This window comes from Cephus cinctus, unplaced genomic scaffold, assembly GCF_000341935.2.
Source record: "Cephus cinctus unplaced genomic scaffold, Ccin1 Ccin1_scaffold0330, whole genome shotgun sequence".
Taxonomy (NCBI): Eukaryota; Metazoa; Arthropoda; class Insecta; order Hymenoptera; family Cephidae; genus Cephus; species Cephus cinctus.
In genome coordinates, this window is record NW_014333027.1 from 3,054,832 (window position 1) to 3,080,804 (window position 25,973).

General features: G+C 36.4%; 1 protein-coding gene across 5 annotated transcripts; it reads right to left on the reverse strand.

Moving 5' to 3' along the window:
• Positions 1 to 90: 90 nt before the first annotated feature.
• Positions 91 to 24,082, reverse strand: LOC107266845 (open rectifier potassium channel protein 1). Of its 5 annotated transcripts, none has more exons than XM_025084114.1 (8): positions 23,939 to 24,082; positions 6,900 to 7,521; positions 4,337 to 4,513; positions 3,880 to 4,254; positions 3,315 to 3,577; positions 3,079 to 3,234; positions 1,907 to 2,998; positions 91 to 1,831 (listed from the first exon to the last, which is right to left on the reverse strand). In XM_025084114.1, exons 2-8 carry the CDS (start codon positions 7,039 to 7,041, stop codon positions 143 to 145), a joined length of 3,894 nt encoding a protein of 1,297 aa, XP_024939882.1. In that variant the 5' UTR covers positions 7,042 to 7,521; positions 23,939 to 24,082; the 3' UTR covers positions 91 to 142. The 5 variants fall into 5 exon arrangements, with proteins under 5 accessions (XP_024939882.1, XP_024939883.1, XP_024939886.1 ...); XM_025084115.1 differs by lacking the exon at positions 23,939 to 24,082 and having other exon boundaries at positions 6,900 to 7,371; positions 7,448 to 7,813; XM_025084118.1 differs by lacking the exons at positions 6,900 to 7,521; positions 23,939 to 24,082 and adding an exon at positions 5,971 to 6,388.
• Between the last annotated feature and the right edge of the window lie 1,891 nt (positions 24,083 to 25,973).

The window sequence follows — 25,973 nt, forward strand, 5'->3', positions numbered from 1 at the left end:
ACAGAATACCGTGTGCTTATTGTACGCAAATTAATACTACAAGTGACTTATTTTTAATTGCACGCACAATGAATTCTAATGGCTTCTATATTAATTATTGTCTTTTTTTTTTGTTTGAGATCCGAACAACTCTTTTAACTTTCTAATCCTCGGACTCGTTTCGAGGTGTATGAAGGAGCATTCTAGATAATTTCCTTACTCTACTTTCTGTCTTTACATCTGAAGGATCCACCATGACTTGAGTAAGAGATTCTTTCTCTTCCTGGGTATTTTTTTCCATGGTAGCCTTGTACTGTTCGAACGGATTAATACTAGGTTTTTCTATGGTCACCTCCGTTATAGTTTTATATGAATCTATGGATACACATGGTTTATCTCCTGGTGATTTCACTGTTGAATTTTTCCGACTATTTGTACTAGAACCTACTGAAACACTCTGACCAGATACTGTGGAAATTTTTCTACTACCTGTAGAATATTTTTGACAGTCTGCCCATGGCTCTATAGATACTGTTGACACCTTACGACTGGATGCGTCATCATCGACCCTTGCGGATCTATCAGAGGATGATGTACTTCGCTGTGAGATCCTTGAAATTTTTCTACTGGACGATTTAGTGGCGATATCTGATATTTTTCTACTTTTGGATCTTGGTTCGGATACTGCTTCCTCTTCACTTGTCTGACTTCCCAGGATGACTGTACTGCTTTGAGAATTTGTAAATGTGCTTCGACTAGGCGGTCTAGTATCAATTTCTGACCCGTGGCTGTTTCTCAATTTTTCCATATCATCAACTGTAGAGACTACAGAGATGCTTCTGCTATTTTCATCATCTGTATTGTTGAGTTTATTAGTAGATACTATGGCGATTTTGTCATTATCTAGTTCTAGTTTTGTAGCTATACTAATTGCAGACTGTTTCATTATATTTGTACCAACTTTCGAAATTTCTGAAATTTTATCAGTTTGGAGATCCGTAACTATTATAGGATGTTGCGCAGGATCATTTTTCAAAATTGTATCAGTACCTGTAACACTCTCTACATTTGTCTGGGTCGAAATTGGTGCAGTCGTGATACTCTTGACTTTGGCTAAGGTTTCAGAAATAGTCTCAGCCTCTCTCGAAGGTGAATCAATCACCACGGATTCCAGTTCCAAAGAATCATTAGGTTTCTCACTAGAGAACTGAAATACTCCTGTCTGGTTCACATTTTCGCCGTTGTTAATTCCGATAAATGGATTAGTACACGATACGATTGGTTGGGTATGAGCCGTCAAATTAGATGGTGGTACAACAAAAAGATTTATAGCAGAGGGCTCAATTTGACTGTTCATCTGCTTCGCATCCATGATCCTACTTCCAGGATCCGGTGGCACTATAGTTAGTGTCCTGGGCGATACTAGAGGACTGGCCTTCCCCTGAAATTTATTAAAGGAATCCTTCTGGACGGACGAACCGCCTTTGTCGAAAAGCACCAGTGGGCTTAAAACTTGAGTTTTCTCAGAAGTTTCTACATTGACGTCGCCTAGACTGAGTGCCCGCACCCTCTTCTGAAGATTCATCTCAGTTATTTGCCTCTGAAGAAGGCCTGCCCTCCACTTGGGCTTTGCCAGTGATGTCGCTGAGGGTATAGGATTCGCTGGTGCCGGCGGAACACCGATTTGAGCCGGTCTCAAGGAAAATCTTCTCCGACTAGCAACCGTACTCACAGGCGATGAGACCCCTGGTCCACTCTCCATATTTACCAGAGGTTCCTTAGGACATTCGAAGACAAACGGATCTGCTGAATATGGCGATGGATTTTGTCCTCGTGTTGTATGCCTGGGACGCTACAGAAAATAAAAAAATATTGTACAATAGAACAAAAATCTCAATCATGTGCCTTCCATTAACAGTCTACTTACCGAAAGGTACGGAGAATTATGAAGCGGTGGCGTTCCTCCAGGAGTTATGACGGGTCTCAGGGAGAACCTTCTCGGTTTAACAGCTGGTGCAATACTACCTCTTCTACAATAGCTAGGTGTAGAGTTACCAGAATTTTCAGAAGTCATCAGGGAGAACCTTCTACTAGGACTTTGAGCGGTTGTGAATGTACTTTGATGACTATTACTTCCGGAGGTGGTGCCGGAAAGTGGTGAAAACAGTGTCAGAAGACTAGGAAGCTTCGGTGGTGTCAGACTGGCTGTACCCAACTTCCTCTGGGGTTTCCCAGCATAGTCGTCAGGTATAGCACCGACTCTATTGTGGAGTGCTGTCAGCGCCCTGAGAAAATCGCCTACCGATGTCTCTTCCAAGAAATGACTACCCTCCAAGGAAGTAGGCAGATTTCCAGTTCCTGTGTGAGTAAAGTAGGCGCGCGAATTGGAGCTTCTCCTATCCATATTAAATGGAGTATTGCCCGTGTGAGAGAGATAGTTCTCAGAGACGCCACCTTCGCAGTCTTCAGGTGCTATTGAATTCCTACTGGACCGTTCATCAGCAGTCTTCTTGTTTGAAAACTGCCTGATCCACCTTGGCAATATAGCCTTAGGAACCGACGGCAGACTGAAAGATGGGAACCTGGACTTGCCATCCTTATTACTGGACGTTCTACGCGCCTTTATAAGTTCCTGAATCTTTCCAGAGGCAGCTGGACCCGACCAGGTCCACTCAGTGTTCTGCTGGTGGACAGGATTCTCATTCTTGGCATCTAGTCTAATTTCACTAGTCGCCCTGGACCTCGGCTTGATTTGAGATATCTTCTCGTTACCGATTCTCCAACCCGATCCATTCCAAGATCTCTCGTTACTCAAGATCTCCTTATCACTGAAACCCTGCACACCCTTCTCCTCCTGATTCTGCTCCTGATCATCCGACATCGGTGGTATGTAACCCAGGACGTTCACCAGACGTGCCAATAATTCTGCAGGCTGAACTATCGCGTGGGATGCAAATGTTGCAGTCTTGTCGATTCGTTGCAGATCGGTTTCCGATGCTACGCGAATCACCTGAGCCTCCTGAGTGGAAAATTTAATAATGATGAGCATCAATTAATCGCATTAGTTCGTTATTAATCATTTCAAAATAAACAACTGACCATCGGTACTACTGCACTATTCGCTCGTCGTCTTGGATGAGGCGGAATTGGAGTTTCCAAACCGCCATAAACAAGATCCCTGATATCCGGAAAGCTGCTGCTACGTGAGAATTTTGTCGGGGGTGTTTCGTAGTCGTACTCGTCTACGTAAATCCTCTGAAATAACGTTAACTCTTTATTAGCCACCCTTTGCACCAGCGTGGGTAACTAAACTAATAGAGAAATCGCCGCGTTACCTTGACTTTAGAGAGTTGCAACTCATTGAAGATCCTCCTAAGGTATCCTACTTCCTTATTAAATTCAGTCCAAATCCTACTCTGGGTATGCTTAAGATTCATGGCCAGCTTGTGCTCGAGCTTTGTGATTTTTTTACTCCGCATTCCGCGTGTTATAAAAGTCATTATCATGACAATGTAACCGAGACCGAATGATATCCAGCATATAAGAAAAGTTTTATAGAGAATAAAAAAGATTCCGCTACCCTTGGTATTATCTTGTCCTATTTGAACAGAACGTTAAAACAGGTATTAACAGAAATGTTAAAAACAAAAATTTGCATTCGTGCATGCGTTAAATGAATATGTTCTCTATCGACTCAATTCAATATGAATAAACCTAACCTAACTTCAATGATTGTCAAGAAAGAAATCCATGTACCATTTATGAAGCAACCTCAGACTTACCTCGCACATATTCCTCGTGTAAGCAAAAATTGAATGAAATTTTGCAATAAATTGTCACGCTTCCCGGATATTATTATGTAATTATTTAATATGAAAATTGAGAAAAAGTATGTCTTACCAGCAACGTAGTCACCGAATCCAATGGTAGTCAGTGTGACAAATGCGTAATAAACAGCCTCGTCATAACTCCAACCCTCGTAATGCGAAAATAGAAATGCCGGAAAAAATATAAACATGACAAATCCAGGTATCAAGTACATAAATATTTGAGCAGCAAATCCAGCCTTCCTGGTCTCCAATGGGGTAAGCTTTTTTGGCGAGTCGCTGTGACCTCTTTTATAAGACTTGTACTTCTTGTGAGCCCTGACGAAGACGTTACCAAAGAATTCACCGAGTTGCGTCAGTAAAATACCATTCATGGGGATGCCGATGAGTCCATAAAAAATCATCAAAATTCTACCAAGCATATTTGTAGGCGCCAGATTTCCGTATCCTGTTACAAATAATCCCTGTTAATCGAACTAACAAATTTTTTTAATAAATACACATAATCCGCTTCATACACTAAAACTTACCAATGGTGCTAACGACTGTATAGGCAAAATAAAAACTGTTGTAAAAATCCCATTTTTGGGGGACATATTCACCCTCTGTATAATTGAAAACGGACTTGCCACAATAAATGGTTAACTTAGTGAGTATCTCCTTCTGATCGTGTTTGTAATTTGGAACGTAGTGCTTCTGTAGAAGATCTGTAAAAAAAGTGAAAAAAAAAACATTTTTCAAAATCTTTATCCTTGGTGTATAAAGATAGAAGGACTTTTCGTATGGTGAATTTCATGATGACGATTAGTGGGAACCAAGGGGGACCTTGAATCGTATTTACCTTGGGATACTATTGCGAAATTATTTTCAGCGTTTATATGCAACTAAGGACTTCCGGACAATTTAGGTATGCTTATAATAGTAGCAGCTTTTATTAATTCGCACGGGATATATAATCCCTCTTGATTAGGCCCGTCTTCCAAGCAAATTGCGACCCATTATCTTATCAGTCGATATTTACCGGCCGTATAACCTCCATTTGCTCAATTGTCGAGAGAGCGAAGTTTGTATGACAAACCAATAGGTGCGACAAAGATTGTACCTCTTTATAAGACGCACGGGTAACACGTATAATGCGTATTTCTAATGCATCAAATAAATATAGACACACGTATTAAAAGATGGAAATACGAAAAGTTGTGAAAAATAAGTATCGCGAATATTAAAAAGGGGGTCACGGGTAAAAAAATATATTTCAACGGCTACCAACACACGAGGATCTAGTTTGTACAGTCAAGGCAAAAGAGATTGGAATGACGCAAATATAACGTATCTAGCTTGTTCTTTATATAATTTTGTTGAAATACCTCCACTTACAATGATTCCGTAATAAAAGTTTACGATTATTGTGAAAAGTGCGTCACATATTTTATAAACGCGATAGCAAAATCTAGTCTTATCGTTGCCCAAATTCGAAGGTTCGGATTAGTCTGAAACAATTCCACATTGCAAGTCAAGTTCAGAGTTCATGATTGATCTCATGCATAATTGTTCATGCAAATTATTCGTAACGCTAAAGCAACCAGCGTTGTGTTCAGTGTATTTAGGTATCATATGTAGATCTTCGAAATTTGAGTGATTCACCAAAAATAAATTGGCACATACATTCATTCTCTTATCTCGACAAAAATCAGCATAAATTCCGAAAAAAAGCACCTTAATAATTTCTGCAATTCAAAACAAGAGATTTGAAATTCGTCATTTGGACAGGTTTGGTTGTTCCTGCGTTAAAATACAATATGAGTCATTCATTGAATTTCCGTGTAAGCCAACATATATATACATATATATATATATATACACACCTATATATCTATTACCTTATAAGTAACCCTGCAGTGCCTATCAGTAGCCCCATCTGAATTAAGTGTAAATTCCATACCATAGTCATCCACATATAGGTATGTGTAGTATAAATTACAGTAACAATTTCCCACTAAAATGATTTTAATCGTCCAATGACGACAATGACAAAATTATTCCTGTACCACGCCTGATACGTCAACGTAGCAAGAACGTTTATACCCGTTTAATGATCCTCTTCGATATAAAAGGACACAGGACAAGTCGTTGTAAAAATACCTGAAGATTTCAAGAAACCCACACAAGACGAGTAACGTGTCAAAGTAATACTGGTACAAGGTCCATTGATGATTGTGCAGGGGTATCAAACGATCTTGTTGATTTTGACGATCCTGACGACTCTTCCCCGTAACAATCCAATACCGTCATTAATTTTTCTGTCACCATCATTTACATACTGTACGTATTTAGTATCACTTTACCGACATTCATCATTCTAACGATCTTTGTATACGAATGCGTCCAGTAAATAGTCTATGATCTATGGGAACGATCGTCATTCAACAGTATTGACAGGAGTGGCAACCGGCGCCTGTGTGTTGTTAGTTTCGTCATCGGCTCTTAATGACACTGACACTGCCCAGTCGTATTGCGCGACATTGTGCTCAACTGTATTCGAACAAAGCTAGCCTTCCTTCAACTGATTATAATACCCGTGGGGCACAGCTCTGCATATAAAAATTGACGACATTGCTACCACTCGGACCTACAGGTCGTTACATTCGAAACAGTTTGTACGCGCATGCGCGTGTCACAAGATTTGAATGATAAAATATACAGGGTACTACTGCCACCAATCAAGATCAGCACTATGCATAGCTTTGGTAAATGTTTAATAAAAATTGTATTTGAATGAAACTCTGTGTAGTAAAGGAGCATTTATGAATGCACCTGTAAAGCATAGGTATCCTGTGCGAATGTAATTCAACAGGGTCATCCAATGCCGACCGTGAATGGAGGAAATTAATCGTTCGACTATTCCAATTAGAGAGGATCGATTTGCTTACTGACTGTAGTCAATTCATTGAACACTATTAGACAAGTCTTTTTTATTATCGTACTAGACCATGCCCCTCCCCCCCATACGCATCCGGAATAAATTATATTTAATTGGCTATTAAATAGAAAAAGGGAAATGTGACAATTATATATCCTTCCAATTAAACTCACCATAGATTTCAATGCGCTCCTCTCTTGCCTGCTGTATCTTCTTAATTTCTAATCTGCTCTCTATGTGATAAAATATCGATGCACCCAACAATAGATAAGTCAAGAAAAGCATCAACAGAACCAACCATTGCTTCTTCGACATTCTCGTGATATTATTATTATTTTTTTTTAATATCAATAATATATATATAATATATATATGTACTGTAAAAGAATTCTCCTCCGTCACTTCAATAAGGCCTTCGTCACGAAATCATCTATTCCGGTGGATCGAAGCACATTCCCTGTCGCTACCACTTCACGTACGTTCGATGACTGTCATTCGACTTTGGTAACCCTTCCAGTGACTTTTAAGGATTTTGCAAGTACTTGACTCTGTAATCAGTGCTACGTATCTTCTGCGTACAACATTTCTCTTGTTTGACTTATCAGTGGTTTGCACGGCGTTGACTGTTTCTAATACCACTTGCCACTTGAGAAAAATGATTAACTCTCGATTTCCATCAGGTGATATTCCATCGGAAATATTTTTACAATTTTTCTCTTACACTTTTTCTTCTATACATCACTTTCCTCCTCGAGCACCACTCTTCCAGATATCACGGCGCCTCACTGTCTTTCACTGTAAAAGATACCAAATCCATTAGTACCAGTACCTATAAAATTGTCTTTCGTGAATTTCTTCTGTTTTGAAATATCTATGTTTGTTAAACAATTTTTTTAATCGTCATTATTATCTAGTATAGAAAAACATTTTTAGCTTTCTATGATTCTTGTCTCTAACAACGCTCGTTGATTATATTCAATCTGTCACGTTGTGATGCCACTCTGGTAGGCCTGATGAATTCAACAGTCAAGTCCCCAACTTAGACAGATGAAATTTTCATCGTCCTACGTTCCTGACTAACTAACAGGCGAGCCAACTCGTACACTGAGTGACTATCACGAAATCGGCCTTGCTAAACGACCGAGAAACCCGCGCGACTATTTAACACAAGTCAGTAAGTAAGACAGGACGTTAACCCTTTAGAAAGAAAACGGATGGAGATACGTGTACTAAATGTAGATACAGATATACTTGAGACTAACTAATCAATCGTTATAGTTCTTGTAGAATAATGTCTTTTCGGTATAACCTCAATCCGCTACGCTTCATATTAGGAAAATTTCTCTCCTGCCGACAACGAACTGAAGAAACAACGTGAATGCGGTGAGTAGTATTATTTTTCTTTGAGCTGTGACAGTTTGTGGTTTTCCGTATTAGTCAAGGACTGTTCTATGAAGTTGACGTAGATGCTCAATGGGAATTACAGAATATTGCATGGTACGCGTTACGATGCTTGGCTACCGACTGATCCTTACGGAGTCACGCAGTTTATTAAATAGGTTAGTAAATTTTAAGAAATGGGATTTCGTAAGTGCTTAACTCGTTTGACAAAAATTAATCTTGCTTATCATAGGCCTCATGTTAATCTTAAGTTATAATTACGAATATGATGAATTTGATGCACGTGACGAGTAATGGTAGATAAATGAAAAAGGAACCTTTGAAGTTAGTCCAAGGTTTACTTCGTTAAGAATACAAATGGGTATAATGATGAAATTAACATTGTCCCTATTTTTTAAATTATTCACACATTTTTTCTTCAACTAATTTCTAAGGCAATTATTGGGTTTCACGTGATTCTTCCTTTATTTTAAGGTTAAGTATACATACGTGCTCGGAAAATTTTCTTAAGAATATGCAATTCTCTCTAAGCAATGTATTCCTCGGTAAAAAGAGAACTGAAAATTCTTAGCCTCTTGTCCGCCATAAATGCATTCTACAGACAATGCATTACTTGTATAATTATATTTGCACTGGAAATGTATTATACGTACACTTGTCCCGTGTGATCTATTAAAAGTTTAGCATAATATAGAGAGTCTATGGCAAAAGAATCGTTTTCTTCTTAGAGAAGTCTGAGACGATAATTTACGAGCTGGAAAAGAAGAGCAAGAGCTGTTTGCTGCAGGTTGCCTCGATCTTGTTTGCTCGCCATGTTTGTACTTCGCGTTTGAGCCACTCCGATAGAATTCCGAGTGTGAACTAGCCTTAAGGTTCGCACCTCAGTCCCTTCCACTGGTAGACTACTTCGTCAGCGACTTGACCAATAAGAGAACGAGCACGTGTTTCTCTTGTTAGCATCACAAAATAAAATAGAAGTGCAAGCAGGTCGAGACAATGTAATTAAATCAACATATAATTCCGTTAAAAAAATAGACATAGATCTAATAAAAGAGAGTTTATACTGAATTTGAAGGTTAATTATTTTTCAAGCTGACTATTGACGAACCGAGAGATTCAAATTTTTGCGCAGCTCCATTTTGTTACCAAGCTGTAAAATTTATTAAGATTTTCATATCTATTGTTCATTTAATCCAACGGTTATTCATACTCTGAACACGTGTGTGGCAAAACTTCGTACTATAGCAAATATCGAGAGGAATATTTTTGACCGTTTGTAGTTCCACGTGAACTCACACACTTGCGTTATCGATACAAGTGTCATCGATTCTTCCGATATCATCTGGACAAAATCAATAAAACGAAGTGATTACCAAGAAGTGAGCAATCAGACAGAATTAAAAACTTCTTAGAATGGCTATTCGATTACTAAATATAGCCCACTATTCAATTTATTACGAGTACTTCAGTGACAGTGCACAAATAAATTATGGCGATGTACATACATATGCCACACGATTATAATATACATACGTTGCCGTATGTTTCCTATGATTATAAAAAGACACCAATGCCAATATTATAAGGTATTGTATCGTTGCAGTATTGGAATTTATGTCAACAATGCAATAAATAAATAAATATTGATTATACGTAGCTGATAGCGAAGTTCTATATCTTGTACTGTATTTACTATCTAAAGATTAATAAGGACATCTTGACCACTTGTTTTCTTCTGACATATACAAGAGCTTGTAGAAATGTTAAGATCTTACATTGCTTCCAATTAGATTGCCTGCTCAAGTGCTTATAGTCGACCCACGAATAAAGCGTGAGACAAAGGCCTTTTTTGCGTTGACTGTGATAAGAAGATGGCCTCTACAAAGTATTTGTACACGACTTGTAGTATAGGCCATCGAGGTTGTGTGTTGCTACAAAAGCTATCAATGCTTCGACTAAGGTTCCATGAAATCGTGATATTTGCTTGTTTGTTGATTTTTTTATTTATAGGGATAAAGTGCATCTAGCTGATAAAGGCATACCATAATAAAGAGTATGCAACAAAGTGATAACGAATAAAATTTCGTGATAGTCACTATGTGTAAAATAGAGTGCTACTATGTGCCGCGAGTGTCAGAGGACGCAATAGCGTCGCTGGCCCCATTAGATTAATTTACATTAATTTAGTTAATTGTTTACCGAGAGCATCGCTAAACAAGAAATACCCGTGTCCACATGGCGAAACCGGCATTCTAGTCTCGACGGTGACGCGAAAAAAGTTTTTTTTTATACTTTTAAGAATTCATCGGTTTTTTCCCGATTTCTTTAATGTGAAATGAAAGACGTTCTATCGTGCTGCCATCTACGAAATAGATATCTCTTAGGTGATGCCAATGAAAAATTTACTTGACGATTTGAAAGAGATTGATTTATCAATATTGATAGATTGATCTGATACTTTTGTTATGCATCTAGATTAATCGATAATACCAATCCGTACTCATCCGAGGCTTATGTATTATCCACCATCCAAGTTGATTTTGCGATAACAGCGAAGAAACTAGATTAGTAAAGCAAACGCTCAGATTTTCCTAGCGATAATATCAACTAGATGTAAACAAATTAAATTAAAGAGTAAAATATTTTTTCTAATAAAATATAAATTTTTTTATCAAAACAATTATTTACACGGAGTTTCAGTCTACGTATGTTATTGTTACTATGTACGGAATAAGACGAGTGGCGGGAAAATTCGAATATTAAAAAATTCACAAGCACTTAATTATTTGATAATAATTACGTTACGCGTAGAATAAAGATTTTTTATATTCTCATATCAATCTCATGCAGTAATGCACTTTAATATATGTATTAGGAGGCTTAGTGTTGGTATTTTGTATTATAGATACGGTGCATTAGTAATAATATAAAATCCACTTATCGGCTTACCAAAATAATTCAATAATCGATCAGTAATTAGCTGGTGCAATCACAGTATTAATTTAGAAACCATAAAGCATTGTAATTTCCGATTCAGATTAAATAGTGATGCTTTGGCCCAAAGCGTTAGACAATAATACACGGAAGAGGAAATACAAATAATATTGTTTTAAATTAGCTATTCACGTACACAAATGAAAGTACTATTGACTTTCAAAATTACTCAAATTTTTTTTCACGCTGCTAAATATTTTTAAAAATCGTTCTCGTTTCCCTCTCATCTCTATTGCGCATTCTGTGCGACGAATCTCTCAACGAAATAAGAAGCAACGCGCTTCACGTTCGCGACTAAAGACTAACGCAACGGATTATACGATCTTGGGTACTTGTTGACGGTATACTATATTCACGTCGTGCCGGGACATACGAGGAAGGCCTTCCGGATGGTGGGAGTACAGGAAACCAAAACTCGTACGAATAAAGTTGTCGTAACACGTGAAGGATTTCAACTAAAAAATTAACTTTAAAAAATTTATGAAAACAATTATTATTTACATGATAGTTTTGTTTTTTACCTATCTATATATGTAAAAAAAATCGATGCTTAAAATTGTCTTACTTGTGGCTACTATTATTTATTTAAAATATGGAACATGGCTATTAAAAAAATAATCTGCTAACAAAAATTTGATGTAAGTCGTAGTTAATAACTGATTCTGATAAATCGACTAATACAATATTGGAATAGTACAACGCTGTATAGAGCTATCACGCGGTTATCAGTTTATACGTAAAAAATAATGTATATTCATGAGCACTCTTGATGATCTTCTATCTCCTTGATTAATTCAATTATTTAAATCTATATGTATGCTCTGGTTATAAAAAGATTAAAATGAAAAACAATGAAACACGATAAAAATGTTCTGTTCTGAATTTTACTGGCTATAACATAGAATTTGCTTCTGTTACCATTGAATAGTTCTACCTTATCGGTAAAGCACGATAGAATGTCAAGATATGCTACAGGTAAGTTTTACCGTGAATTTCAAGGAAAAAATTATTTAAAAATCTCTTAGTGTACTCGAAGATCTTATCTGCTTATCAAGCATATTATGACAATACCGATAGACTTTATTGAGACTCGTGACAGTTTCTATCTAAGTAGCTTTCGAATTCATCGAAGAATTAGTATCACTACTAAGAACGTATGCACGATGAGTGGTCATGCTTTTTGAAATAACTTTTTATTGCTTGGCTTCAAGCGTTATATCGCAAACTTATAAATCATTTTTTTCTGCTAAAATGTCTACAATTACAGTCAGTATAAAGTTTCATGAGTTTCAATTTAATTTTGCTATTTCGAAAGCATTTTTTAAATTTATTTATTGCCGACAATCCAATACAAATTTTCATATGTGATTTGAATCATTGTGATATCTCATTTTCAAAATATAACCCATATACGGGAGATAAGACACGTGATATGTCTATACAGGTCTTCGAGTACATATTACGTCTTGTATATTTCTTAACCCCCAGAGGCCACACTACTTTCCAATGACGTAGAGACCACACGGGTGCAAATATGGTTTTTACTTTTTTAAGTCGTAATTCCTTCTCTCGGGCTTAATCTTTTTTGATCGATAACGGTATAAAAATGGGGTAGAATTGCCCTAGGAATTTGAATATTTTATTCGCAAAAGCGTAAAAATACATTGTAACATAGATAAATACGTTTTTTTCAATAAAGAAAAATGTTAAGTTCGTTTTTTACGAAAAAGTTTGTATTTTTTTTTTTTTGAGATAAGTCAAAGACCCTTTGGGAAAGTAAAGGTAAAGACCTGTACTGAAGTGGAAAAAAATCGTTTATTCAATAAATTATAAATAACTATTTTTAACAGGGGCTTGAAATAATACTGTCTTCGTCCTCATCCACAGAAACGGCATCTTCTTCAGATTCATCCGGTCTATTGTTGTCAGAAGCTTGTTCTGCATTCTCTAACAAGACAGATGTGAGAAGGCGAACACTGCGCAGATTCTAATGGCCAGACATGTTGTTTCAACTGGAAAATGTGGAAAAAATCATTGGATTTTTGTATTGCAGCTGAGTATGCCACATGGCGCGTACCTGATGTACAGTCAAATTTTAGGTTAGGTACATCGATCATATTAAAATTTTATCATAGCGAGTAAGAGTACTTACGTATTGGACGACAGCAAAATGAAAATATGCTTTTTATCGCGAAAACTCGAAAACAAAAATGGCACTTTTTTTCTAACGCCGAAGCCACAGGGGTGCAAATGTGCACCTCGCCTACTTTTCGCTGCTGAATACACAATGGCTGTATGGCGATTGACGTCAAGCAGCTGCTCGACAGTTACACTAGTGTATAGACATAATTATCGTATAGGGTAGAGGGCTCCACTGTGCGTGTCCTACGAGAGAGGGGCATTTGAAATTTTTGGTCTGCCCGATTTGCACCCGTGTGGCCTCTGGGGGTTAAAGACCATACAGGATGATTTTCTGGTCTTTAAATCTATTATTTTAAAAATAAAAAAAATTTTAAATATAGGAATAGATGTATGAGCATTTATTATACGATTGTACAAAAAATTGTACTGGGAGAAACGTTTGTAGTCTAAGGTGATAATAAAGTACATGTCGCCATTCCCTGTCTTCATAATTGCCATAAAGAGAAAATTTAATAGTTATTCCTTTTTCGTGTCTAACTTTGATTGTGTATTTCAGTGTGTATTGACAATCGTCTCTATCTCACTGTACCGCTTAAGGTAATTCTGCCGTCTACGTAAATTAAACTGTTGCAATTTTTTATACGTGAAAGTTTAAGCATTCAGTTATATGTCAAGAAAATGTCAAGCCCGTTTACCGATCATATGAGAGAATAATTAAATGTTGAAAATCGGAATTATTATATAGGACCTTACGACTGGAGCAATCAGTGGTATTTATTCGTTAATAATTTGTATACTTAGATCAAAGATAGTGGAAATATAAACACCATCTCGTGTTTGTTAAACGTTACGGATCGTATCCGATAAAAAAAAAAGTAGAGTTACCGGACATCTCAAAATATAAATTACATTATCGAGACGGAAACGAGTTGGGATGAAGCGGCTCGCTTGGAATGGCGTCGCTCTGAACATGGTGCAAAAGTTTGACAACAGTACATTATGCGATATAGCTATAATATGAACTGATTCAAGCGAGTATTTAAAATTAGTTTTGTAACAAAAGTCGGGATATTATAATTAAGGCACGTTATTATAAAATCTGAATTATTTGTGCAACTAATTACTATAGTATTCTGGGTGTTTAATTTTCAATATATAGTCGCTAGGGCTCATGACCCCTGCGTAGCAGCAGAACTACCTTAATTCGAAATTAGAAAAAAAAGAATTATAATTCGAACAAATAACTATAATTTTCATATATTTTTATCGTGCCCGACGTGTCTTTGAAATGTTTAATTATCTGTTGAAATTGAAATAAAAATATGTATATTCAATTAAATAATTTATTTTACTCTCATTAACATACGTAGGTCATTTTCACGGGAACTCTTGAGATTGAAAATAATTTTTCAACAATAATTTTCAATAATTTTTAAGACCTGTAAATTCAAATGAGATTCTCAAAATTTCTCTAAACCTTATTTTGAATCTTCTTGTCCTAATCGTAGAACCTCGTGGAATAAAACTGAAGTTAAACTCAAGTAGCACACTGAGACATCAAGGGAATTGAAATTATAAAGGACTAAACCAAGGTTACAATTTTTACTCAGGGAGGTACATTTTCAGAACGAGATCTAACATTGATCCAATCGAAATTTTTACTCGACATGCTGCGTCCTCGTGAAAAAAAAGCGGCAACCTTTTATCGTGATAATAACCTGTTATAGTGATAATCGATTAGATTCTTATTAGTAAGCCGTTGCTAATGTATATAATGACAGTCAAGTAGATTTCCACTTAACTACCTACAGACACTGTAGATCATGTAATTATCTTAGTACACATTCTAGTAGTATTCTGCAATGCGATAGTCTCTTTGAAATTTAATGTAATGTGAATTTATTAGAACCTCAACCCAAACTTTCACGCAGATATGTACAAGAAAATAGAGATGGAGTTTTTAATATTATATCAGCACAATGAAAACGTCATAGCAGTTTTACTAGTAGCAATATTAAAAGCAATAGCACTATGTGACCAATTTAAGTCGGCTTATAGTCACTACAGCACAATCGATGAGCTGGAATATTTTGATTCGCCGCCAATTCGTATTAGTAAAATGAACTATTTAACATTGGTAATACGATAATCGTGTAGCATGAATACAGTGGTCAGCTTGCCTGCTATATGAATACACATTGCTCCATTAACCAATTTGAATATAACGGACTCGTATAGTCGTCCGACATTAAGGTCTTAGGTTGATATCTGTAACGTATGTAAGACAAAACTTTTCCACGCATAATCTAAGGGCCTTAATTAAACAAGGAGTCTTCTATCGGACTACGACCATAGATAGTATTACAAAACTACTGTTAGAAAAAGTTATTGATACATTCACTATAGGAATTGGGGGTTCTGAATCGATTCCCATAGAGATCGATATGATTTGTGTACGAGATCAGGGTGTATTGAGATGGCTAGCAAAAAGGACATAACGAGCGATGATTTGGCGATTCGCTCACACGATCGTATCCCCTTTGTTGCTCACACGGCATGAGGTAGGTAAATAAGCCTGCAAACTCTCCTCCTTTACCTTTACCACACAGGGTCAACAACCTGGACACCATTAATGACGCTTATCTGCATTCAAGAATACGTTTTCTTTTAAAATTTGTATATATTTTTATGTATTTATAAAAAAAAATGAATTTATGAATTAAATTTATATTCCTTTAAACATTTTCGACAACGCAATATATTATTCTGATTATCGACATCACAATATATTTACATTTTATATCTGTAACGATATAGGTTTGAGGACTTAGAACTTCTTTAATATATCCTACTGAGCAACAAAAGTTTGTGATATTCCCCCCGAAAAACACTTACGTGTAAAAAAACTGTGTCAAGTACAGGAGTGCTGTGAATTCCTCTAACAAAAAGTATTGAAATCATATTATTAATGCCAAGTACATAAGTCACTACACATCGGCTGCAATTAATTGCCATGCTTGGACCAATACTGGTTTCTAAGTCAAAAAATCGTTTCATCCTATATTCAAAAATAAGTGATAATTGATCTTGCATTAATATTGGGCGAATATTGTAATTCGATTTAATTAGTTGCCATAATAAAACCAATGTTAGGCCAATATTGAAGATGTATTGCCAATCTGAAATTACTGCTCAGGTGCCGAGAGACAAATTAGAATTTATATTTCAACTCGGGATGTCACGGTCGCAAGGGTTAATTGATAAACAAATTTTCGAAAACACCAAACTTCTCTAATTTATGATTAATAATTTCTTTTTATTACGATATCTTCAACATATTTAGTTTTGATAAATGCAAATTTTGGATTTATAATTCTTAATCCAAAATAATTTTATTAATTGGATTGGTGCTTCAGTGATTCAAGTTTTAGATTCCTCACTTCGATCGCCCCAACCATTAGTAGCTTCAGATCAGCTTATACTGAAATAGCTGGAATATATTCGATGACCGCAAAAAGTATTTTTTTAAATTTATTGTAACAATAATATACAAAGATTTATTTAGCAAGATTAACGAGGGACCTGGAAGATCAGTTTAAAATTATTAACAGTGCTCATGAATATACAGTATATTGTTTTTTATGTACAATCTGGTAAAATCATCATCGCTCTATACAGCATTGTAGGATACCAGTGTTGTATTAATCGATTCCCCAGAGACACATTAACTGTACGTATGACTATATATATATATATGTTATATACATATATACAGTGTGAGGCGCGAAAAACAGAACACCTGAATATCTCTGTTGGATTTGAAGATATGGATTTAAATGATTTGACAGAGCGCACATGGCTGTCGTAATTTTTTTTCATTTTTTACCAGTTTTTCAAGATTATCAGAGTCCTTTAAATGGAATCGCATATTTTTTCTCCTTGCACATTGTAGCCAGCATCCAAATGAATCCAACCGTGTAACATAGTATGACCTTTAAATGACCTCTGACCCAGAAATATGGTAATATAGTAAAAACGATGTGTAAGTGATTTCGTTTTATTTATGTTACGCTAAATGTTCGAAATTACTCCCTTGCACTGCGATACATTTGTTCAACCGTATAGTAATTTACTACTCTGTCGTTCATTTCTAAAGGAATCGATGCACGAGCCCTGGCCATTCTTTCTTTCATGTTCTCTGCAGTGGTTAGTCGTTCGTAATAGACTTCATCCTTCAGTTTTCCCTACAGATAGAAATCGAGGAGTATGAGATCTGGTGGTCGAGCTGGCCTGGATGTGACCCGGCTCACAGGAATCGTTTAGCGTAACAGAAATAAAGCCAAGTCTCTTACACGTCGAATTATTATTCTTTCCATATTTCTGGGTTGGAGATCATTTAAAGGTCATATTATGTTACACGCTTGGATTCGTTTGAATGCCAGCTACAATGTGCAAGGAGGAAAAATATGCCATTCTATTTAAAAAAAATTTAATAACCTTGAAAAAACTGGTAAAAAATTTAAAAAAATTGAAAAATTATGACAGCCATGTGCGCCATTTCGAACCATTTAAATTCCGATATTTACGAACCCCGCATCTTCGAATCCAACAGAGATATTCATGTGTTCTGTTTCTCGCGCCTCACCCTGTATATAATGCTCCCATAAGTATGATAAGTTTTTCTTGACAGATCACAAACAATGGAATCCTTACAAAATCATATGTAGCTTTACACAAACAAGTCACTGAAATGTATGCTAAAATCGAAAACTATGATATATTTCACTGCAAAACTATACATATGTATGTATACACGCATATTTTGTGAGAAAAAATTTCCCCCCCAAAAAAAAGCCACGCGTCATAGAGATTTGTTTTCTGACATTCTAGCGACTTTAATATTTTCAGTCTGTCAAAAAAATACGTTTTACTCGTGAACTGACATCAAATTTCTTACCCTATTACTTTTTTTATGTTGAAACAACACTGCTGCACCGTTATCTTACATTTATGTTTATAAATAGATAAGAGGGATCATTGATCACAATTAAACTAATTTTTTAAGTTCCTTCTTTGCCGTATATAGTTTAACGAATTATTCTTAAATAACGAAAAGTCTATACGTTCTTACTTTCGGAACCAGTATTCCACATACATCATATGATATCATGAACCCTTTTATTTTGTATAATGATGCAACGTCATGATCCGCGGTTATAAATTCGTTACGTGGCATTAATTATTTCGTTAATTTCTACTCAATTACTGTTTTATCTGCACTATACGAGAGAATCGTTTAATTTTTTGTGATAATGATCCATCGCAACGTCCGGAGTCTATAATTCTCTGAACTACAAGGAGAGAATGTACATATGTATAATAATAGTTTGGCGTTGGACTATTTCAAATACGATTTTAATGTATCATATGTACAGATACAATATAATATGCATATAATACATATATTACATATTTTTTATATATATTTGATATATTAAAATTGTCATTTTCAGGACATTATTTTTTACCACTAGCTACTTTGGGGACAATAATTTCATCTTAGTCGAATGAATCTTTTGGAAACATTCCCCGAAGTCTCGTTATCGGTGTATTATTATATCCGAAGATTGTATTTTGTTTATAGTTTCAGGATGATCCTGGAATGTGCCTTACGATTGAATTTTCTGACAATGTTTTTGAGGACATACCCCAAAATGACAAATTCAGGGTGTCTTGAAATCGACCGATTGCTTGAGGGTACATATTTCGTCCAATTCGCAAACCAGCCCATAAATTGACATTTTTGCGAAGTTCAACCTCGAAACAGCCACAAATCCTTAGAGTATTCGATTTATTCAAATGATTGTCGCCGCAGTAGCCCTTAGGCAAACATGTATAAGCAAATACGCATCTCAATGCAATTCCGGACATGCTCACCAATGCTTCCATATAGCCTCAGTTCCCTACTATCCGAATTAACACGCGACAGTCCATCGCTTTCATAGTTAGTGATAGTTGTTCGTAACTCGTTACGCGAAATCGTCGCGAACAGCTAATTAATAATTAGCTAACTCTATTAATTAGTAATTTCTCGAAAGTCAGAGAGCAAACAGCGAGTGCATGAGATTTATCTAAAAAATGAAAACTGTTGTATCCATAAAGGACATGGTTTACTGCACAGTGTTTAAAATTTATTCTCGTTCGAAAATTCATTAAAAAATCCGAAAAATCCATAAGAACAATTTGAAAAGTGTTGATATTAACCTAAGTATACAACACGCAATCCTGTACCATAAAATAATTAAATATTAGGAATCACGTAATAACATTGCTTTCAAGCACGACCTGGTTCAAAGTTCCAAGTTCAACTTGACCCAAAGTCACCAGCGTTAGGACCTTAGTGTCAACCACGCGATTTGTACTCTATTTCAAAATAATTGAGTCGGGGTGTCTCAGCCACCCCACGTACCGCGTTAGTATCAAAAACAAATAAAGGAACGCATAAATATTGTAATCCTATAAAATATGTATACAGCGTCCTATTACTGCGACCCTTGAATCCGTTCGATATAGGCATATAGGTTATTGGACAGAATCCTGTTATTTGTTCCACTTAAGAAAGAACTCGTCCCAGGACGCCGATAAATAATAAAATGAACAAGGGTGCCGTATATCCTAAACTGATTATTGGACGACAGATTAGCTCACTGTAGATCGTCATAAGCGTGCCGAATCTTTACTAATCGATAAGGGATGCAAATTTTTCCTCTACTCTCATAATCAACCCCCATTTCTTCCATCATCCTTTCGTTCGTTCTCACGTTACTTATTTTACACAAACATCCTTTGTCTCTGACCTATAACTCCGAATTATATAAAAGAAGAATAAAGACACAGAGCTCCCTCGAGTATCACTTTTTCTCGGTCATCAGATCTTTTACAAACTTTTTTTTTCTTTTTTCTTTCTTCCAACCGTAAAACACCCTCCACTGTAAATATATACATCTTCAGCTACATAGGCACCTCTCGGATTTCTCCTAAGTATACAAGAAGCCAAAAAACTTTCTCCAATGCTCCGAACCATTTTTATTGACTATTTTGATCATGTTTGATGTGTTAGATATTCGATATATGATACCATATAGTCGGTCTATGAATTTGATTTTTTTCTGACAGATCAAAAACAATAAAATCTCTAAGCAAGGCACATATGTTACTTTATAAAATATTTCTTACTATGTATATATATACGCATGGTTTAGCACTAAATACATTTCGTTTTTCTATTTTTACACGCGTTTATGTTATTTCATGGAAAACCAGGTGTGATTGGCAATGGTTTTCAAACAGTCAAAAAATATGTTCAACTCGTGGATCAACTATACCTACTGGCAGCTCGAGCAGAGTATGTAAAAAAAAGGACACTCGATTCATTTGAAAAGTTCGCCCTTGCTAAACTGTCAGAAAGTTTTACCTGTGCAGTAGTAGATAAGTTAACTGAATTCTACTAGTAAGGGACAGTCAACTCTGTGATGTTCAATCGAGTAAGTATGTAACAGAAGTGTAGGTACTTCAGGCGCATATCACTTGACTCCCACGGAAAGATTAATGGGCGTCAATGCCACTATGGTATTTCATTATATGACGACTGTATAGAATGTATACCCAAAGTGGAACCGGGAAGTAGGGCGATGAATGTCAACGGTAATAAATTTCTAGTACGTTTAGTCGAACATAATTACGTCAGAACCAACAGAGGGAGTAACTTTTACCCAAAAAAACATCCGAACCCTCGTGAGAGATGGATTATGTTCTCGTTAATTGTCCCTCTGTTATGCCTTACGGAGTCGACGAGATACGTCGTAAAAACTTTAGGGTGTCGAGTCACCCAAAAAGGCGAAGACAGTATAATGGTAAAAGAATAAAACGGTTATAAAGGCGTAATGGAGACTTCTATCAGACTTTAATTTACTCACGAGATATTCTGAAATTTCAATTTTATCCTCCACTTAAAATTAAACGTGCTTCCTTTAATTTTTTTCCTATCTCTTTACTTCCTTCCCAAACGTCAGGATGTTTCGCGTCTGTTCTCGGTCCACGAGTGAAATGGCTCAAAGTGACAGACGGGAACACGTGTTTCGTGTTAGGGACTCTCAAAACAATTTTACAATACTCTTGTGTCAAAGGCAATTGATGAGTTTCCATTGATTTCCATTGACTCGCCATATATTACATATACCCGCGTAGAAATTTCTTAGGGCTTGCCTGACCAGGATCAGGCCCCGATCAGGCAATGTCACAGCTAGCCATATTACGGTAAGCCTGACTTGGCCCGCATCAGGCAATTTCATGGCAAGCTCTATTATGGAAAATCTGACTTGGCCGTAGTCAGGCGTTATTCAGAGCTGCCGTATTAGGTGTGAAATCAGGCAACACTGAAATCGCCCTAATATGAAACTATATACATTTAATACAACCAGCGGCCACCAGAGGGACAGGGATACCCGCAAGCAAAAACGGGTCACTTACCCGATAAGCTCCAAACTTTATAAAATTCTGAAAAAGAGACCTTTTTACTCAGGTGTTAATTCCGCGTCAAACTGTAATAACCGTGTGCTACAATTCAGTTACACCCTGTATATTTACATTAAGTTCGTGTTATATTAAAGACCCCTGCTTCCATATATATATATATATATATATATATAATATATTGATACCAAAGAAGAAATAATATTATAAAACATACACTACATATAAGCGCGAAATATTATTATTACTTTTAAGTGTTTCCATATATAGGGTGGACCAATAACTTTGTCCACCTGGAATATTTCTGTTATTTGTAATAATTTCAAAAAATGTTTCATACAAAATTTGTACTGTATGGAGGGGGACATAATGTGATGTTATTATTTTTCGCGATGGTAGGGACGTAAAGAAGTTTTCAAGAACATTTTCACTTTTTTAACCCTTTTAGTGCCGGACTACGGTATATCGTCGTTCGCTACACTTGCGAAAAGTGCCGGACGACGATATATCGTTGCGTATGCGATGGCACCTTATTTTTCGTATCGCGAGAAAGCTCTATCTCAAAATAAATGTTGAAATACAATTAGCATTACATTTTTCTCTCTTCCTTGCGTAATACGTTGTTTTTTGAATTATATAATTATCATTTTTAGTTTGATTTTTATGACCTTTTTCCCAACCCGTTGTAAATTCGTCAAATTCGTCCGGTTATTCTCGCCCGGCACTAAAAGGGTTAAATGGGATGCTACATTTTCTTCGTTGCTATGTGATATCCAGTGTCGAGGCGATTTCAGCAAGCTACTATCAATGTCGTTTAGGTTCAAATGTGGTAGTGAAATAAACTTACATTACATCAGATGTTCAAAGTGTTGACCATTTGCGTGACTACCACTCCAGAAAATATGAGACAACAAATTACTGTAGCACGTCCTAGAATAGGTATCGATACGATAAGATGTGCAAGTGCTTCAGCGATACAAAGATTGCAGATTTGCATTGACGCAAATGGTCGACACTTTGAACATCTGATGTAATGTAAGTTTATTTTACTACCACATTTGAAATTAAATGACATTGATAGTAGCTTGCTGAAATTGCCTCGATACTGATTATCACATAGCGACGAAGACAATGTAGCATGCCATTTAAAAAAGTGAAAATGATCTTGAAAGCTTCTTTACGCCACCACCCTCGCAAAAAATAATAACATCACATTATGTCCCCCTCCATAGCGTATGATTTTTGTATGAAACACTTTTTTTAATTATTACAATTAACAGAAATATTACAGGTGGACAAAGTTATTGTTCCACTCTGTATATAACTATAATATTTAAAATTCCAATCAATAAACAAAAAGACAATAAAATATATTTACGGCTTTGCAATGAACTAACCTTCCCGTAACAAAAAAAAATATATGTAAAGTAATTAGGGCAACATTAAAACTGCCCGGTCAGGCATCCTGATCAGGGCCATATGTGACACAACGTTACAATTCGAGTCAGGGCGTGATCAGGCTGCTCTAAAAGTGCCCTATTGAGGCAGTCAGGCACCTGATCACGCCCTGATCGGGGCCGTATTAGAATTTCTACGCGGGTATTTGACTAATAAAATTGACAATGAGAAATTTTACTACGGGCTTCTTGCGATTTTACATTCATCCATCGTACTTTAACATACGAAGTGACAGATTCCATTATTTGTGAGCGCAATTCGTCGCGACGTCTGGGCGTTCTACCTGAGAACTAATATCATTACCATGCCACGTGATAAGAATATATGTTAATGATACCACAGGTATCTATTCATTTCGTGCGATACAGATGTTAAAAATTCATATAATTAAGTAAATATAAGAAGAATATAAGAAATAACAGAAAGGAAAGTTTTACATAAAGTCACAATCCGATAATGCGAACAGCCTTCGTGAAAGTCGGTTAAAAGCATTTATGTTTACGTTAAAAAAATAATTTTCGGTATAACGAAAAGATAAGATCATTTAGTCCAAAGAAGATCAATTCAACGAACCGAAGCTTTCCGCCGTATAAACAGATTCCAGAAACTTTCGTTCTAACGGATATGAATTATTCACGGTTACCTGACCTTTTATAATAACTGGTCGAGACAGAATTCGTCCTACCTTGTCACGTTAAAACGATGGCAAATGCCAAGAAAGATTTCACTCTAAATCTGTTGATCCTGAAGACATTTCTCTTTCTCATTTCTACTCAAGAAACTATCATCGCGAAAAATCCAAAAACCACTACACTTTTTGACACTGTGGGGCAGTTGTTAACAACTTGCCTGTTTCCATCCAGGAAAAATGTTCTACTTATCGGAAACCAATTCCTTGACGAAGAACTCAAGAAATTCCATGAAACCAATCAGTGCCTTATCACGCGATTGGGAGACACGAGACCACGGGATGATCAGCATATCACGGACGCGATGTTTTGGTTACCAACCTTTTTATCTGAAAGATATTACGCAAAAATTTATCCCTTGGATATCTTCGCCATTAAAGTTTCCTCGGCTTCGTCTCTTCTCAAGCAATTGGACAGAATAAGGAATTCATTGTGGCACAATGTCAAAGGAAAATATCTAATCCTAGACGAGAATCCTGAGAGTGAAAACTGTCATATGGCGTATGAACTTTTACACACAGCCTGGCAGAACGATCTACTGTCTGTTATTTTCCTGTGCAAAGACGATTACGGTAAAGTTAAAATTTACACGTACAATCCTTTTGGGGAGTACGCACCCGAGCCTTGGCAGATCGTTGGCCAAGACTCTGACAATCGGCCAGGCAGTCTCTTCGTACTGAAAGACAATGGCCTTGAAATTCTTAATTGTCACAAAGAACGTAATATTATTTTCTACGACAAAAGTCTCAAGCTCAATGGCTATCCCGTGAGAGTGATTGGTCAAGTTTATCCGCCAACTTTCGCAATCAATACCGATGAGAAGATGAAAAAAACATATGAAGGCAAAGACGGTGTAATTTTAACAAGCCTGATAGCAGATATGAACGCAACAATGGTTGACCAGCAACATTTATTAGCTAAGGAGCTTGACTTTGGATATTTTTATGAAAACGGTACCTACCACGGTATGCTGAATACTTTGATACTCAACGAAGTAGACTTGACTATAAATTCTCGGACCCTCGTCGAATATTGGAATTTGACAATACTCTATCCACACACCCAAGCTCCATTCTGCACCGTGACCAAAGATCGTGGTAATGTACCACAGTGGAAACGGCTCTTAAAAATATTCGATTTACCAACTATCACGGGACTCGTGACAGTCCTGATAACTATACTGTTAATTCATAAATTCGCAATGGGACTCTGCTTCGTCGTGACCTTTTTGGAAATACTCAGGATGGTCATAGGGACTTCTATGAGACATTTACCTCGTAATAATTTATTAAGAATCGTTTATGGTTCCGTTATACTGTTGCTGCTTGTATTCTCGGCAGCGTTCAATGGTAATTTTATGTCGCTGCTTACGACCCCGTTAAAGAGAAAGAACATGGACACCCTTCAGGATCTCGATGAATACGGATACAAGATAATCGGTTATCCGTATTTCAAAATTTACTTCAAAGAACGTCCCAAGCTGTTGTCTAGATACGAAGACGAGATGGGATTAAAGTGTTTGGATAATATTCATCAATTGGATAGAGTTGCATGCGTTGCACACTGTTCATTCGCAAATGTCCTCTTTTCTCAGAGCAAAAAAGTTCACGTGGTCATTATAGATTCCGTTGGGTCTCACGCGGCATTAATAGCGCGACGTGATTGGCCGTTTGCTGATAAAGCGAACGTCCTGCTCCAACGATACGTCGAAGCTGGCTACGTTGAATTTACTAGTGATATGGCTTTGTATGAAGCTGAAACCAAACTTTGGTCTTATTTCAGGTCCCAGCAGCCAGGCAAGATCAAATTTATTTTATTGAAAGATTTGATTATTATATTTTGGTTGTTATTGGCGGGATTGGTATGCTCTACGTTGGTGTTATTTTATGAACTTTTTAATCCACGAAAAGCCTGATTTTCGTTTGCTGCAGTTTATTTATTATTTTCGAAATTTGTTTCTTTTTGCGCTTACGAACACTCCTGTATACGAAGAATCGTTAATAATGGATATAATGACTGAGTGGATGTGCG

What these genes read in the sequence shown, in the direction of transcription:
- LOC107266845 (XM_025084114.1), bottom strand. Translation starts at nt 7,041, where the DNA reads ATGTCGAAGAAGCAATGGTTGGTTCTGTTGATGCTTTTCTTGACTTAT. An exon ending in ATAGTGCAGTAGTACCGATG is followed by an intron (nt 2,999 to 3,078) that starts GTCAGTTGTTTA and finishes TTTTCCACTCAG; the next exon opens with GAGGCTCAGGTGATTCGCGT. An exon ending in ATAATTCTCCGTACCTTTCG is followed by an intron (nt 1,832 to 1,906) that starts GTAAGTAGACTG and finishes TATTTTCTGTAG; the next exon opens with CGTCCCAGGCATACAACACG.